This window comes from Lytechinus variegatus, chromosome 1, assembly GCF_018143015.1.
Source record: "Lytechinus variegatus isolate NC3 chromosome 1, Lvar_3.0, whole genome shotgun sequence".
Classification (NCBI taxonomy): domain Eukaryota; kingdom Metazoa; phylum Echinodermata; class Echinoidea; order Temnopleuroida; family Toxopneustidae; genus Lytechinus; species Lytechinus variegatus.
In genome coordinates this window covers 76784339-76801963 of record NC_054740.1, presented here as the reverse complement: position 1 = coordinate 76801963, position 17625 = coordinate 76784339, and the positions used below count along the sequence as shown (strand labels likewise).

The 17625-nt window shown below is 36.4% G+C and overlaps 1 protein-coding gene across 1 annotated transcript in view; it reads right to left on the bottom strand.

The window, feature by feature from the left end:
• Positions 1–17625, bottom strand: part of LOC121423564 — a 31482-nt gene that overhangs the window by 5820 nt on the left and 8037 nt on the right. The window contains exons 2-3 of the mRNA XM_041618926.1: positions 5354–5588; positions 3066–3122 (exon numbers count right to left, since the gene is read on the bottom strand). Coding sequence (XP_041474860.1) covers positions 3066–3122; positions 5354–5587 — 291 coding nt within the window. The 5' untranslated portion in view covers position 5588. The remainder of the gene's footprint in view (positions 1–3065; positions 3123–5353; positions 5589–17625) is intronic.

The window sequence follows — 17625 nt, the reverse complement described above, 5'->3', positions numbered from 1 at the left end:
GCTCACGTCTTTTAGCGTGAATAGAAAGTGGTCACTGTCAATTTAGGCATGTCAGGTGTAGTACATACTAGAAAGATATTAATTTTATTGAATGCTCGAGCGCCTCATCATGGTAGTCTTGCTAAAGCAGGAATATATTTTTTTTGCATATTCTGTTACTATTGATAGTCATCACTACCTTTAAATTTTTTTCTTCTTAATTTGTGGTCAATCATCATCATCATCATAATAACCATGCAGGATCTTTTGCAATATGCATACACATTAATTGTATTATTGTGTCGATCTAACGTTGATGTGAACCTCATTTTGCATGCATATTGTGTATGTAGTTAATTGTCGCCCATTTGAATGTGCTCAAGAGCTTTGTGTTCAAATTTCACAAAACATACATTTTGTGCATATTTTGACTGGCAACAGTGATCCAAAACCAAAAGGAATGTGTGTCGAATGTTAAAGGTATTCAGCATTCTTATTATGTTGTCATGGTTTTTATGTTTGGAGGCCACTGACAGTTACGCGCTATATGCTCAGTATAATCATTGTGTATCTATGAGTCGAGACAAGTAGTAATTTCGCTTTCTTAAAATTTGGTAGGTGGTCCTCGAAAATTATCTTAGAGTCAAAGTGGTCCTCGAGAAAAAAATTGAGAAGCGCTGCCATAAACCATGTTAATTATACAGGTACTACATGCTAAGTTTCAGTGATCTTTCAGGAAACTGTTATAATCAATAATAACAGTCCTTAACGGGGCTTATCATAATGATGAATATGTTGGTAAGCCAGAATAGAATGATGTGTTACTTTATTTCTACAACGTATACCATTTTTGGTCTTCCTTCTTGCCATCCACTTATAGATCACACCACTCTCTTATTTCCGTCATCTTCAATTCTCAGCTTGATCCTCTCCATATCGCTAAACCTCTTAAAATTTCCCTTGACATTTTTTCCCATTTGTTTAATGCAAACACACCAATTTATGTGGCATATCACTTTGCCCATATTACCTACATTATCTGGCATTATGAAAAAGTTTCCAAGCGACCGGCGTAGGTATACGCGATAGAACAACGTATTGTGTGTAAATTAGTATAAGTATTCTATTGAGTAGATTCAGAATTGGGATTGAAAGGCTTTCATTAATCGTAATTATGCAAATTACTTTCTGCGTACAATGATGAAACAAAAGGTATACACAAGAAGAATAATAAGGATTGCTCTTTGTTAAGGTGAATGTGTGAACAAGATGAAGCACCACATTATCTCAAAGAATGAAAATCTGCGATGCAACGTGAGCTGCATAATATATACATGTAATAAATACATGGATGCGGAATGACTTCCACATGAACATTTTGCAAATTACGCGAGTATTCAGCCGAAACTGTTCTGCGACTGACGAAAGCGTGCATGTTCCTGACTGGTGCTCCTAAAAATCGTGGTACTTTAAATGGCATTTAAAGGCCTAACACAACGCATCAAAACTATTTCATTTTTCATGCTACTGAGATCATGTTTGAATAAATTGTCTGCTTGTCCATTTTAAAGACAGCCATTTTTGTTTACTGGCTAAAAGAGCACTGGGAAAACAAAGGATTCCAAGCAAAGCTGTCAGCCACCACAACCACGAAAATAATTAGATCAGGTAGAAGTAAATTATGAGAACTATGTTTATTCTGTGTTCCCAGACTGTGTGGTCCGTACCGTGTCTTTCCCTATCACATCATCCTATTTTCAACAAACATTCATCACTGCGCTATAAAGTGGAGCAGACATTTAAAGTTCAGATTAATAATATTTGTCAACTGCTGTATTTAACCGTCGTATGGTTTGTCTTTTTTAGATCACTGGGATATATGCATGGGTGAGTTTTTCACGTGTGTGCGTGTGTGTGCGAGCGCACACGGGGGTGCGTGTGTGAAGGTGTGTGGGAGCATGGAGCTAATAAGTACTAACTCCGTTAGTCATGTTAGTAGTTCCATGGTGGGGGAGTTAGTGTATGGTAATGTGTATTGGGAGAGTGTTGTACGGACAGGAGAAGGCAAGGTGTGGACGTTGCCTTCTTCTGATCTTCCAATTTAATTATTCTAAGATGTCATTTCCTACAAATTCGAGTCCCTAGCTGCCACCTCCATCCTGCCTTCTTCAAAAATATATATATTCAGACTTTCACAAGCATACATAATTATACACGAACATTTCTGAGGGAAGACCCAGAAAGCTGATGATCACAATTATTTTATGATATATTTACTACACATAACGCGCGGATTCTGATGCACCATCAAGAACAAGGCGCCCAATACAAGTATTACCTGTATTGCATGCTTAGCTATGTCTATTACAGCGATCTTCGGTTTTTGTCCTAACGGTACATGTTTTTGCACAAGAACGTTAGCGCTTGGGTGGATTCGAATCTTAGACCTCGGCTCATGGGTCAAATAATCGGGACTTCTTTGCCATGTTTACTGAATACCACGCTGAATGCAGGACTGTCTCTAGTCTGCAGGCACGGACCCTGATTGAAACTTTGATCAACAAGTGGTGTCTCCACACTAGCACATGCAAAACTTGCTGTTGAGGGAGAGGGCCTTCAGACCAGACTGTCTTTTCGGAATGGCCTTTGCAGGTTTCCCATTGGTAATTTGAGTGTTCGGACTTGAACCTTATACCTTGTGCGGGTTATTATCTTCTGACTTTTTTACCCACAAATTCTTACCACAATCAAACCATGGATATTTGATTTCAAATTGATCTAAACTAAACTTCTACACTGATATCTTCTTTATATTTTCCCCTCGATACTTATTGCATCGAATCATGCCCTTCTGGAACAAATAGTAACTGAACAAACCAACATATAGTAGCAATTAACAACCACATTCCCCTGTAAAATTGCACACTGCTGTATTTGTCATAATCTGGTATCAATTTAATACAATCATACCTTGCCTGGCATATCTCTCACAAAGATGTAATATTCTGCAAAAAATTTGGCCTAGAAGAAGAGCACTTTAGACCCTACATCCTTTTGCTGCGCCGTGTCGGAGCTCATATACTTACCACACTTGTTTGCCTTCGTGCTGAAGTGATTCCAAGCACTCCACTCAAAGAGAAGAACTACCAGAATAGCAAAAAAAGAAAGAGAGATTGATGATATTGTTGATACTGTAGAGTTACATCACACAATTATTGCTCAACATATATTCACAGCTGTGTACTTTCTAAACTTTAGGACTTTACTTATCCGTATTGAATAAAATAGGTACATGTCAACGCGAAGAAGATGTCATATGATTATTTGTATGATTTTGTTCCCAGCGTAGTTATTTACTTTTTGTGTGTGGTAGTGTTTTCTGGATCCAAACCGGGTATAATATATATCTTAAAACAAATTATAAGTAAAAGCGAAATGTTGACATTCATATTCAATGTCAAAACTTCAAACTCTCCTCTATGCACAGGGATGACTTTTTGCACTTAGATGCATGGTCACAAAGACTATAATTCAATATGCTCTTCTTTTTACTGCTTAAGCAAACCCATAATCTATTTCTGATTTACATTACTAGTACTTTGTTTTATGTCTGAATCGAAATGAAAATGAAAAATAACTGAATCGAATTTAAACTCAAATTGATAACAAAATTAAAATCTCTATTTTACTGCAATATTAGGGACCTATTTCACGAACAAAGCATTTCCATTCTATAAAAGTATTTAGGCCTTATACTGTGCGAAAATTGCCCGGTGTTGATCCTATTAGTCTCTTCTAAGCTGGATACCTGATGAAACATAATATTTCATATATCGTGTCAATGTTTGTCTTCCTTCTATTTCAATTCTTCCACTATCCTTTCCAACCCTTCTCTCTGGTCCCCCAGAGATCGATATTTGAACACTAATTTGCCGAGATGCCCCTTAAATTATTCTAAATTATATCACGCACATCGCAAACTACTGAAATGTTATCAAGACGGCTTCCCGTGGGGGAAGGGGGAAGGGATATCCCCGACATCATATAGAAAGTTGATGAGAAAATGTGAAGAGCTAACCGGGTTGATTATTGAGAGGCACTTTGGCACCAAGGGGTTGGGGAGACCTAGAACATTCCTTATAATATGTTATATGCTGGAATAAGATCTGAAGAAATGGGGGGGGGGGGGGTCGAAGTCCGCCATAATAATCTTTTTCATCCATCTTCTTTCTGTCAATTCTTTCAATTTCTCCTTCGCTCTTTTATGGGGGGGGTTGGGTGATTCTTTAAGTAAGCAGAAGTTTACCCCTTGGGAATTAAATGATACACATTATAAGTCTAGGTTAAAGGTATGATGGGTACGCAGTAAAATCTCGCCACAAGCTTTTTGCTTTTGCAGGGCCTTCTTCTAATACCTATTATGACCATTATGACCATCTGATTTTGTATACATTTACGTTTCAAGAAATTCAGCAATCTGTAAAATGGAGAAAATAAAATGTTTATATGAAATAAAATGCAATGCGCAGGCATATAAGGAAGAAAAAAAGAATTGGGATAGAATAATGAATGAACACAATGTCATGTATAATCACATTAATAAAATGAATGTATTATAATAGTTTTCATATTACGGTTAATGCAAATGTCTCAATGCAAAAAATACATTAGGAGAGGAAATTATTTTAATATTATTTTGTTCAACGGACATCCAAATTTGAAAAATTAGTGTATTGTCAGGAGTACGAAAGTTCTAATACATTTAAACTCTTTTCTAAACGATTAGGAAAAAAACCCTCTTTATTCAGAAAATTGAGTATTAGCGTGGTCACATCGTCTACATAGTAACCGCACTTTCATCAGATTTTAACAAACCATGACATCAAGTGGTACTTCATGGTTTTTCTCTTAGCAACCACAACCAATAATGTGGTAAACATGACTGATAAATAGTCTATGAATATAAGAGAGGAGACAGGAATGAAATGCCACATTGACGAAATTGGATCTTAAAACTTATGCTATGGTTTTGTGATTGCATGACGCAATTTCACGGTACATTGTCAAGGAGTGAAGCAAACTGATTTTTTCCCCTATATCTCAGACATCATGTTAGTCTCGACTAGAGAACTCATATTACTAACGGGCAAACCACTGAGCCACAGTCCCACTGCAAATACGACAATGAAATTCAGCCTTACGCATATAGCCTTCTGATATAATGAATATTGATTCAGCGTGGCTTTTAAAATATCGAATACATAATTTATAATAACAAATCACTTGCCATATTTTATCTTCAGATCATCAGACGTATCATGTAAATATGATATGTGTACACTTTTAACGAAATCAAGGATAACATGAAAATTACCCCGAGACCAGCCCAGACACCAATGATGGCCATCGACCAGGTCAGGTTCATTGCGTGACAAACGATTCCGAGAACGAACACGATGATGCCACACAGAAGCTGGATGGTACCGGTGATCATGGCCACGGTCGATTTGTAACGTGGTCTGTAAGATACCTTGGGCTCTAAGGCTTGGTAAGGTGTATCAACAACCAGCTGCTGCATCATCTGCATGTCGGAGGATTCAGTAGCCATTCTGCAATGTCAATGCAAAAGAAAAAAATGTGATGGGTGGAGTCAGCTGTCAACTTTGGCGTGTTAAAAGTTAATATCATGACCGTATAAAAATACATTTAGAAAAAAAATTAATGGGAAGCGTTACTTCACATTCATGATTTTACAAGTATTGAATTAAAAAGAACACTGCACAAAAATACCACGACTGGACCTTTAAAGAAGAGAGAAAGACACAGAGAGAGGGAGGGAGAGGGAGAGACAGAGAGAGAGGGGGATGGAGAGATGGCAGACAGAAAGACAAACAGAAGTTCCTGATATTAAAGGGTTTTTTAAGAGTAGATATTCACACCGACACACAAAATTGAATAGGGAGAACAACATCGATATTGCCTCCGCCATTGCAATTAATATCAGAAAAATATAGTTTGCCCTCTTCTAATGATTTTTTTTTTTCAAACTGAATAAATCACCACTCCTTATTTTTTAACCACTTTTATTCTGATTTATTGGATCACTTGTAATGAAAAGTGATACGATATTGCCTCCGCCATTGCAATTAATATCAGAAAAATATAATTTGCCCCTTCTAATTAATTTATTTTTTTACAAACTGAATAAATCACCACTCCTTATTTTTTAACCACTTTTATTCTGATTTATTGGATCACTTGTAATAACAAGACATAATGCCTCTATGACCTTTAAATTGTTATCCAAAACAGATCGGATCACATGCATGCACAAAGTGTAAAGTTGGTCCTTCAAATGGTTCTCCATTAATAAGAATAAGCCAATTTCAATTAGCAATGACCCACATCACCGTTTGTCATTTGACCCCACGATGCCATTTAGCTCTCACAATGCATACATGCATGGACTAACTTTGAATCTTCAACCCTGTGATCCCAAATCTAATCAGATCATCGTCATTCCTGTATGCATGCATGGTCCAAGTTTGATTTAATAATTCTATACTTTTCGTCAGAAATGAAAACGGGGACTGGCAGCGGTATGGATGGTCCGAAAATATCATATGTCAACGGAGAGATAAAGTAAACTTGGATTTCTTTCAATTTTACGATGTTGATACAAGTAATATCGTGTTTGATTATTTTTCAAAAGAATTATTGTAGCATTTCCCTTTCGGAGAATCTATGTAGCACGTCAATAAATGTCATTTATAAACTCTTTTATTTCATAAAACTTCATGAAACACATGTCGCGAATATTTCTAATATTCAATTACACAGAAAAGATTTTTCCCATTAATTATGACGACAGTTTGTAGAGCCGGAGGGATGCCGAATATACCAGACGGTAGTTTCCATACATAGGTGGGTCAAGAGAATATAGGAGAAAAAACTGCAGAGAAGAAAATAAAATTATAATTTTTGACAAGATTTAAGTTTTCTACTCAAAGCTTGACCTTGATGAAAACTACATTTCATCTCCGAACGTCAGCATTAAACAATCAGTTATTCATCATTTTTATATAATATCCTGCATTTCATTATCATATTCATTCTTGTCATTCTTATTGTGACCACAATCATCACATTTTATCAATCATGATAATTCAAAATCATAATCTAATATTCATGATCACAACGATCAACCTACTGAATATGGTCTTCATCATTATCATCGCCACCTCAAATGTTATAATTGTCATCATCATCGTCGTCGTCGTAGTCATCATCGTTGTTGTCGTCACCACCACCATCTTCATTACAAAGTTATCATAATTGACATAGTCGTTACCGTCATTGTCGTCGACATTTTCATCATCGACGTCATCATTACAATATTATCAACGTCCTTGCCATATCCAACTGTAGCCACGGTGATACCCAAACAACCAATGACCTCCCACGCTCCCACCACTCCCAACAAAATTATGGTAAATATCATACCCCAACCAATTTATCATCTTCATTATCGTCAGAACCAGTCTATGGCGTATAGGTTATGAGCACGATTTGGAGGGGCTGCAATAAAGCGTATGGGGAAAATTTTCTTTCGAAATTCGTAAGGGAGTGAAAATGTTGAGGTTTTTAATGGAAATTTAGTCTGTGATATATTTCGATACACTATTGCAATTTTCCTCCTTCATCGTGTTCATTTTCTATTTGTTTTGGATATAAAACTTTTTGGTTGGGGGAGGGGGAGTGGGGCGGTGCCCCCAGGCATCCCCATCTAGACGCCAGTAATCATAACCGTTTTTTTTAAACCTTATTTCTTTCGGTTGAATCATCAGGAGGGTAGATGTGAGGAGGAGGAGGAGGGGGTGTCATCTAGTGGATATGGTGGGTTGCGCCAATGAGCAGCACTGACTCACAATCTCAGCATATATTAGGATATTTTAGGAGGTTTTTTATGCACCTTATGATTACATTACCTGCCTCAGGGAACACGAAGTGAACCATTATTTCCAGCATGTTCATTTCGTTGTTTGCGCCTCGTCGTACATCAAGTCAGGCCTGTATGATTGCAAAAAATCCGATATTCCCTGTTTTCTTCCTTTATATCGTCAAGTGTTTGTCAAAGCTATTGCTGATTTATTGCGGCGAAGCATAGTACAACGTGGGGGCATTTTCTTCAATCGAGCGTCTACTTTTGAAGTAAGCAGTCATATACTTGATGAAATATAGCACAACTTTCTATGTACACTGCAAACAATAACTCCTTCCAAGCCATCATTGATTACGAAAGCAAGTTTCAAAATGATTTAGTAATTCTAAACTTTTATACATTCTTGTTTAAAATCACATTTGTCTACTTTATATGGTGCAAAGGATTTTTGGGTTTTGTTAAATGTATTTCCTATGTCATTAAGAAATGGTTGAACAATTTCTCAAAAGATTTTCCGGGGGGGGGGGTACAATGCTGATATATAGACATGTATTTTGTCAACAACCATAACCAAAATTATGTATTAGTTGGCCTAGGCAATGACAAGATGAAACCAATGAACTATAATGTGCATCGGCTAGCATTTTTTTAAATGAATTCTACTGTAGCTGTAAAAAACGATTTTGCTTGGTACTCAGTACCATAAGCATTATGTCCCATATTGCACTGGGAGCGATTTTTTTAACAAGGGGTGCTTGTTTAAATCTGACAACCCCCCAAAAAAAACATCTTTTCAATACAAAATGAGGGTAAGTTTGGTCCAACAGAAATGTGAAAAGCAAATAAAAACAAAAAACAAAACAAAAAAGATAAGAAAATTATTTTTACTACTAAATGAGGGTAGTTTTGGTAAAAAAGCTCACCAAGCACTCCACTTCCCAGTGACATGGGGGGGGGGGCATACCATAAGCATTAAGCCAAGGTGTTATTTCAATGCAACCATTTCAAGCATTTGCATGTCGCGTAAACAAAATTAGCATTCGGACGCTGCTTTGGCGGCGGTATTCAGCATTCTAATCTGTTCTTATTTCATAACGGGTCTCATTTATCAGCCATGATGTGAAGTAATGGTAGACTGATGATACTATCAGTTATCAGGTCCATGGTGTGTAGAGGTCATTCTCCTAAGACACGACACCTCTTCTGCGGTAAGCTATACCTTCCCTGGTACATCAAGAATTGATGAGCACATCATCCACTAAGAGACTAACCATGCAAATTTGATGCATCCCTTAGTAGGTTGCATTGCACTCTTTCTCGGAAGTGTTTTCACCTGAGAAGATGTAGAATAGAGGAATATCATGGTGGAGGATAGAAAGGGAGAGAGATAGACCGGGGGAGAAGAAAAGAGAAAGAGGGGGGGGGGGGTAGGGAAGCACTGGCATAAGGAGCCGGGTATGGGGGGGGGTATGCTATCCTCCGAAAGTTCCTGACCAAGGGGAAAAGGGAAAAGAAAAGCCTGAAGAATGACATTATTTTGTGGAATATTGTCAAAACATATCACAAATCTAAAGGGATCACGCCCCGGGGGGGGGGGGGGACACTCGACCAAAAAAGTGGTGGGGGTGTGCCGCGGGCGAGACAAAAAACGGGGGCCTTGGAGCGGGCTTATTGTCAAAAGGAGGGTCCTCGGAACGGGCTTCGGAACTACAAATGTTTGTGAAAACGGGGGTCCTTGGAACGGATCGCAAGCGTGTGAGTGCGTATATGCATCCCTAACGCCTTAGGTCATGCGTGCATGATGCAGCTCGCGCTCCTCCGCAGGGTGCGCTCGCGCAGAGCTGAGGCGATGGTCGGACAGCGCTCTGCATCCGCTTTTCACCAAAATTGCAGCTCATTGTAGCAGATCAATGCGATCGGAACGGCGTATCGAAAAATATGCGAAGCTTTGGAGCGAATTTCTTTCTTCTTTTTTTCTCTATAGGAAGAAAATGATAATTGGAGCGGCTTCCTTTGTTCTTTTTTCAATAAGACAAAAATGATATGCCTTGGAATGGAAATTTCAGTGTAAAAATGGGGGTTCTCTCCGCGGCACATACCCACTATGCATTATATACTAAGTCCCCCCCCCCCCCCGGATCACGCCGGCTTATATGACCACGCATATTGTCCTTCCCCTTTATACTAACCGTCAAATATGAAAAAGATTACAAAACAACTATACAAGCGCTTGAAAAAAAATATTACTGTGCAATGGACGAATGTTTTCCTGTATAAGTAACAAAAAAATATGATCAAGAATATCCTAAGACATAAATAAGTACAATTATTGATATGTTTCAATTGTGCAAGAACTTGTACCATGTCGTTTTGTTTGGTATAAATCGTAAGATATCTTTTCATTGATTTTTTTGTAAATGCTACAGGGCACAGCCATGGATATATTTTGATCTCTATTCTACGAGGTTTATTGCAAATATATCATTGTACTTCAATTTTGGTTAAACCGCACAATATTCCTAACACTGCCCTCGGCGTCCCAAAATGAAATTCGATATTGAAATAAATTGCGTGGTTTCTTGATAATGAAAGTAAAGAAGAGATTTGTTCAGATTATAACCTTCAGTGGTGGTCGTCTGTTACGTGTAAGGAATATGAAGAATTTCAACCGAGTACTACGAGATTAGAATAAGTATATACACTTGTTGTTTTCAACCGTTGTTTGTAGATCGATTTTTTTTTCAGATAGTGAAATGGCGTGATAATATTATCTACTCGATTGGGTTTAGGATTTTAATATTGTGATCACATAATTTGATAATAAAAAAGTAATCGAATTCAGAGAATGATTTAGAAGTGAGAGATAGAAAATAATTTTGGTGAAAGTGATGGAGGGAGAAAACTCTAATTACCTAGAATACTTCGGATGTATATCATTCTGCTGCAAGAGAAGCTGAGGGAAAATAGCATCTATCATCGAGGAATTGATAGTTTGTCTGATCCACTAAACTGCAAAAATAAAGAGTGATTGTATTTTGTTTCAAATTCTACCTTGGAAAAAAAACAAGTTAGATAAAATGGAAAACATTTTTAACATGAGAGACTAGCAGAAGGCACAACAACACCTTGTGTAAGATACAATTCATCACGTGATCAATTTCCACCAATCGAATCATCCTTTGTATGTGAAATATGATCAAAATCAGTATGTTAACTTACTTAAAGGTTGGGAAAATCGACGTAAAGGAGAAGGTGGGAAGATTGCGTGTGTGTATTTCATGATCAAACCTTTATAGCCTCTATTTTTTTTAATCATTTTTCTACTGTAGACGGGGTTTTCCACTATACATTGTATGCTATATTGGAGGGGAAAAAATCAGAATCATAGTTTCACCGTGACTTTATGTCTATTTGAAAGGTCAGACATTGATATTGAAAAGTGAAGCTTCTCAACCTCCAGCAAAGCTTTATGAATAACAAAATACATGATTTAAAAATTGATTTGAAAAATTGATTTTCTCTCTTCTTTAGTGATATGTGCCTTGGGCCTATCTCGGCTATCACATAGATGTAAAAAGGAATGTCCTTGTTGGGTGTTTGATGAAATTCACTCCCTACTCAGAGCGATGGCATCTAGATAGTTCTTACTTGCAATATGAAAATGACTTTCTAAAAAACGACAGAAAATGCAGTGAGTTCGTTTATACTCCGAATATTGTTGACAGTTATTTAGTCAATTGTTTTCAGCATTTATTTAGTTCAACATTAAAATGAAAACATTACATTTTAAAATGATCTGTGAATAAAACACAGCTGATCACTAAAGTCGATTAAAGATGCTGACAACCGAGAGCAGAGAAAGAATATGAAAGCGTCCTTGAATGCCTCATGAAAAATGATGGTAAACTTTTTGCTAATATACCTAAACCGGCCTAAACGTCCGATTTTTGCCCTATTATCATGTCCATGTAAAGGCATATATTGCTGTACTGAAAAAACAAACACTTTTCTTGGTACATGAATGAATGAAAAAAAAACCAAGCAATGCGAAAGAGCCAAGTTAGGTTTCAAGTTAACACTGCAAGTTTTTTAGGACCCCTAAGATATAAGAAGCGAACTTGTGCATGTTGTGAGTGATGTTCTACACTATACGGAAAATGAGATGTAAATAATGAAGGAAAATTAAGCCAGGATATGAACTACATATGTATGTACATTTAACAAGGACAGGCACTTTTCTTGGTACATGAATGAATGAAAAGAAAACAAGGAATGCGAAAGAGCCAAGTTAAGTTTCAAGTTAACACTGCAAGTTTTTTAGGAACCCTAAAATTAAGAAGCAAACTTGTGCATGTTGTGAGTGATGTCCTACACTACGGAAAAAGACATGTAAATAATGAAGGAAAATTAAGCCAGGATATATTTAACAAGGACAAGCAAAACATGCAACGCACACACACACACCCAAACACACATACAAACCCACACACACCCCTCACACGTACACACTCACACACCCTCACATACACACCCTCACTCACACACACTCCCTCTCACGTCCACACACCATCTACAAAATAAATCTTACAACGTAGACTCCAACTTCAGTGCGCGAACATTAATTCTGTCATGAAACCTATTTCTCATGTAAATGAATCAATAATATATCAATCGTCCATCGAGTTACGAAAGGGTTGAAAGCATGCATCATGGTCATGGTTGGAGAAAGATGTATCGGAAATGTTTATTCGACAAATTAGATCTCCATGAAAGATGATGCTGAAAAGGGAGATAGTGACATCAAATATTCACTTCCTATATTGATTTTCTATCCGTATTCCAATGTATTATCGGTGGTACATTCACATCAAGAGAATAGGGTAGCAGCGTAAGTGATCTTTACGTCATAAGATTTGGATTCATAGGTTTAATTCGTAAAGATATAGAAGACATTTTGGGGGAGCGGGGGCGGTTGCGGGGGCTCATGCCACAAAGTTTTGGCGGCAATGACTTGAGTAGCGAATTATCGAATACTGGGCGTTGAGAGTATGAGTGCATGTGATCAGTCAAACTCCTGATTAAGAGTTAGAGTTTGGAGGTAAAAGATGGAGACTTCAACTCTCTGGCATATATGTGGCGTTGCAAATAGAAATTGCTGAAATAGTTTGTAAATGATCCGTTACGAAATATTTAGTTCTGTACAGTCTATTCTGCACACGATTGCTTTATCATATCACGTTGATTTTGGTTCAGCTGTAGATGATATTGTTTTCAAAATTGCGACGATTAGTTTCTCATATGGCACGAAAATTAACCATTAACGGTAATAACGGTAATTACCTTAACATCACGTAATGCAAAAAGAAATTACGTGATTAATTTTTTAATGGATGCAGGTGAAACTGCGGAAAAATAAGAAGTAGATCTAAGAAGTTTTTCGGCTTCATGATATTTCCGTGATTCACGATCTTCTGATCGATCTGTGAAAATATCTTCACATTGTTGAATTTGAGCATTTTATTAGTGTGAATAATTTCACATAGTCCACTCTTTGAAAACAGTGTGATGACAATGTGTGGCACTTTCTTCTTTCCAGCACGGAAAATAGGAAATAATTATGATTTCATTTAATAACATAAGAAACATGAAAGTGCGGACATGAAATCATCAGCCAACTTAATGAATATTCATGACGGCGTGCAAATTATTGTTTTCGCAAAATATTGCTAAATTTAGAAATTTGATTACTTCGTTATCTGTTATCATATTTTGATGAAATTTTCAGCGTTTTGCTCAATTAATTTTAGTGTATTCATTGAGCTATAATTTCTTTCAGCCCGGAGTATCCCTTGCAGAAACGGATGTAAGGAAAATCGAGAGGGTGGACGGACACGAATGAGTCTTCACATTGCTATATGGAGTGGAAAAAATATGTTGCGGTATTAAACAAACACAATTTCTAATGCATACTTCCTCTTAAATAACACTTACATAAAATCTGTGTAGATTTTCATGCAAACAATTATCAATGGCATCTTGGAACTCCGTACAAAATGCACATTTTCTTCTTCATTTTATCCCCTGCACTACTTGCTGACCCTCTGGCCGATTATTACATGTTAGTTCAGAGCGATAGGCCTACAATGTTTAAAAACATTTTTTTTTTCAAAATTATGTTACCATGGTTACGGAAGTTCGGCAGAATCTTCGCTTATTCCACCAGTTGATGTATACGCAGGCAGGTCTCCGAAAGATGGTCCCCTCCTATACAGGAGCTATATGACACAAGGAACACACACCCTGGAACACATAGACATTGAACTCAAGAATATGCCATCGGTAACAACATACACCTAAATAGATTACTCTGGAATATAGCTTTCAGCTCTAGTTTTATTAGAATGTGTATAAAGGAAAGGATGTTGGATAAATCGTATCATGAAAGAATGTGGACCCGAGGCTCCTTCAATTCGATAAGATTAGTTAAAACAAACTTGATCGTCGAAGCTACCTATCCTAGTTCGCCTACTTTTATGAACGATGGAAATGAGAAGGAAAGCGGAGACGTTTTACAGGGGGTATTTTAAAGGAAAATAAACGTAATGCACATTATTTTCGCTAGAGTTATCCTATAGCTTTGATCGTTGTTTTGCATTATGTATAGGCGGTTCATGAAATGATGCTACATCTATCTCATTCGAATCTGATGAAAAATACGTGCTGAACTCGCCAACCCATATCCGACCGCAGTACTCACGTCCTTTGTCATATCATTTTTGTTTAGTTTTACTCAGAATTATATCGAAAATTGTGCTTTTTATCTTTATCACCACCCCCGCCCCCCAAAAAATGTACTAAGCAGAAAACATAAAAATTACAGATACAGGCCTTGTTAACAAGTTTCAAATTTTGATTTTTCAAAAAGCCATACATTTATAATTCCTTGCATTCTTTTAATGCACCACTTTTATCCCCTTTTCTCGGTTCACACAAACTATTACTATAACAAGGTTCTCAACAACAGTTGAGAACATTGATTTTATTTACAAGATGCTTGTCCAACTACCTCACATAGCATCATTAAGATGGTAAATTTAAAAATAAAAAAGTGAGATGTACTTGCACTGTGAAAACGCTGTTCAAAATATTGAGCAAGTTGTTTAAGCCCATCGCTCTAAGAACTATTTTTTAATCTTATTTTTAAACAAGTTGTTTAAAAAGTTTAAACAACTTGTTGTTAGAGTGACAGGGTTAGGCAATGTGCTTTTTTTTCTTACTGTGTAGAAATTGTTAGGCCTTCAGTAAATTATGCAACCGCATAGATTTATACTGACGGGGAAGTCAAAGAACAAATATAATTATCTCTGGCATATGACTGGCATTTATTGCTGAGCACTTAAATCCACGCCGGGGAAACCAGTTAAACATCAGTTTCATATTTGTTTAATAACAAGTCAGATTTCGGTGTAAATTGTAAACCCTTGATGGGATTGTGATTTGAATAGTAAGTACTTTAAGCAATCCTTCAAATTTACTACATCACACTTCCTTTTAATTAATTGCCAGTTGGATGAACAGGAAATTAAATTTTGACATACGCTCAATAATTCCGTTTATTTCGATTGTTTTTACATGTCAAGTCATCCGCGATTTTCATTTTCTTTAACGTAAACGACTTCGCTTCATGGATCGCATGAAAAGAAGTGTGAAATTTTAAGTTTGCGTTTTCCATTACCCCACCTCACATTCGCCAATAAATGTCACTTAAGATTGGCATATTGAAATTGCTTGATTATCATAAATTCTGTTTAGAAATAATGGCCCGAATTTACAAAGGTGGGCTAAAGTTATACCGGGGTTCAGTTAACCCATCATTGCCCATGCATGGGTTACCTAAACCCCCGGTATGAGGGCCACACAACGTTGGTAAATTTCTGACTCAAGGATAAGACAGTATGACTTATTTTTTATGTTTGGTGATTGGTTGTATTTTGAGAACAATAAATTTGTGGTAAATTTAATTTTGAAGCCAGGACTTCGCACATAATGTCATCTTACCCAAAGAACACAAAAATTAAGTAAAGAAGAAGAGTTAATTAATTAATTAATCAAACAAACAAACAATAAATTTGTGGTAAATTTAATTTTGAAGCCAGGACTTCGCACATAATGTCATCTTACCCAAAGAACACAAAAATTAAGTAAAGAAGAAGAGTTAATTAATTAATTAATCAAACAAATAAATTGATAAATCAATAATCTCTCTTATTTACAGCTACTAAATTAACATCACCTGCCTGAAAAATGAATATTTTTTCATTCTTCTCTGTGTGTTTTTTTTCATGCTCAGTTGTGAGTATCATACTCGATTCTCATATCCCTAAATTTAATTTTCTCTATTCCTTTTATGTATAATCAGCAATGTCCTGAAAGTATGCTACCACTAATATCCAATTAGATAAAGAGTACATATTATCATGCTAATAAATTGACGTATTATTCCAACATGAATGCACGGACCTCAGTTAAAGGGATGGTCCGGGCTGAAAAATATTATTATCTAGATATAGTAAAATTCACAGAGCAAAATGTTGACAATTTCAATTGAAATCGGATAAAAATAATGAAGTTAATAAAATTTATAGTTTATCAATATTTTTGTGAAAACAGTTATATGCACATCGTCATGAATATTCATTAGGTTGGCTGATGATGTCATATCCCCACTTTCCTTTTTCTTATGTTATTACATGAAATCATAATTGTTTCATTTTTTCATATATGTGTAAATGATGTGTCTCCATTATTATAAAATGAGTTGCGGCAATAAATAACTATTGTACTTGATCAGTTGTCAATCCAATTGTTTTAGTTCTTGGTCGAAAATTTTTGAGTAAACCTAGATTCATATAATAAGATACAAAAGAAAAAGTAGGGATATGACATCATCAGCCCATCTAATGAATATTCGGAATAATGCAAATCTTTAAACTTCAATAACTTTGTTATTTGTTATCCGATTTTGATCAAATTTTCAGTATTTTGCTCTGTGAATTTCACTCTATCTATTGAAATATAAAATTTCCAGCCTGGGCCATGCTTTTAAGGAGGCTGCTTCATTATGCACATTTCCGCCGTTTAAGCGGAAGTCATCTTTTACACCCCCGAACAAAAATAGTCAGTATCTTCACGCGCAACCCCATTCGTGTTCACAATCAACGAGGTATTTATTACACATGACCTGATGCCTGGAAGAATATAATGTACAAAAACATACAAGAGGTTTGCTGAAAATACATGTTTGTGAATTTCTGGGGAAAGAGGATATAGTGAGTAAAAGGAAGGAAAGAGGGAGGATGGAAAAACGGGGAGGATAGGAAGATGAGGAGACGGACGACGAGGAGGAGGAGGAGGGGGAAGAGGAAGAGGAGAAGGAGGAAGGGGAGAAGTTGTTGGCACGGTGTGGCTTATATGGTAGATGAGACGTGCACAGGAAATAAAATTAGGAGATGGTTGAATTTGATGTACATCAACTCAATTAGTAAATGATAAGATTTAACCATGTTGTTACATTTAAATGGATATATATCTTAGGGATTTTTTTCTGACATAATAAACAGAGTACGAACAAGATGAACTAAAGCTCGGTTAACTTAAATTATTTTGAATAGGCTTACAGAACATTTTATTTACGATATTTTTTT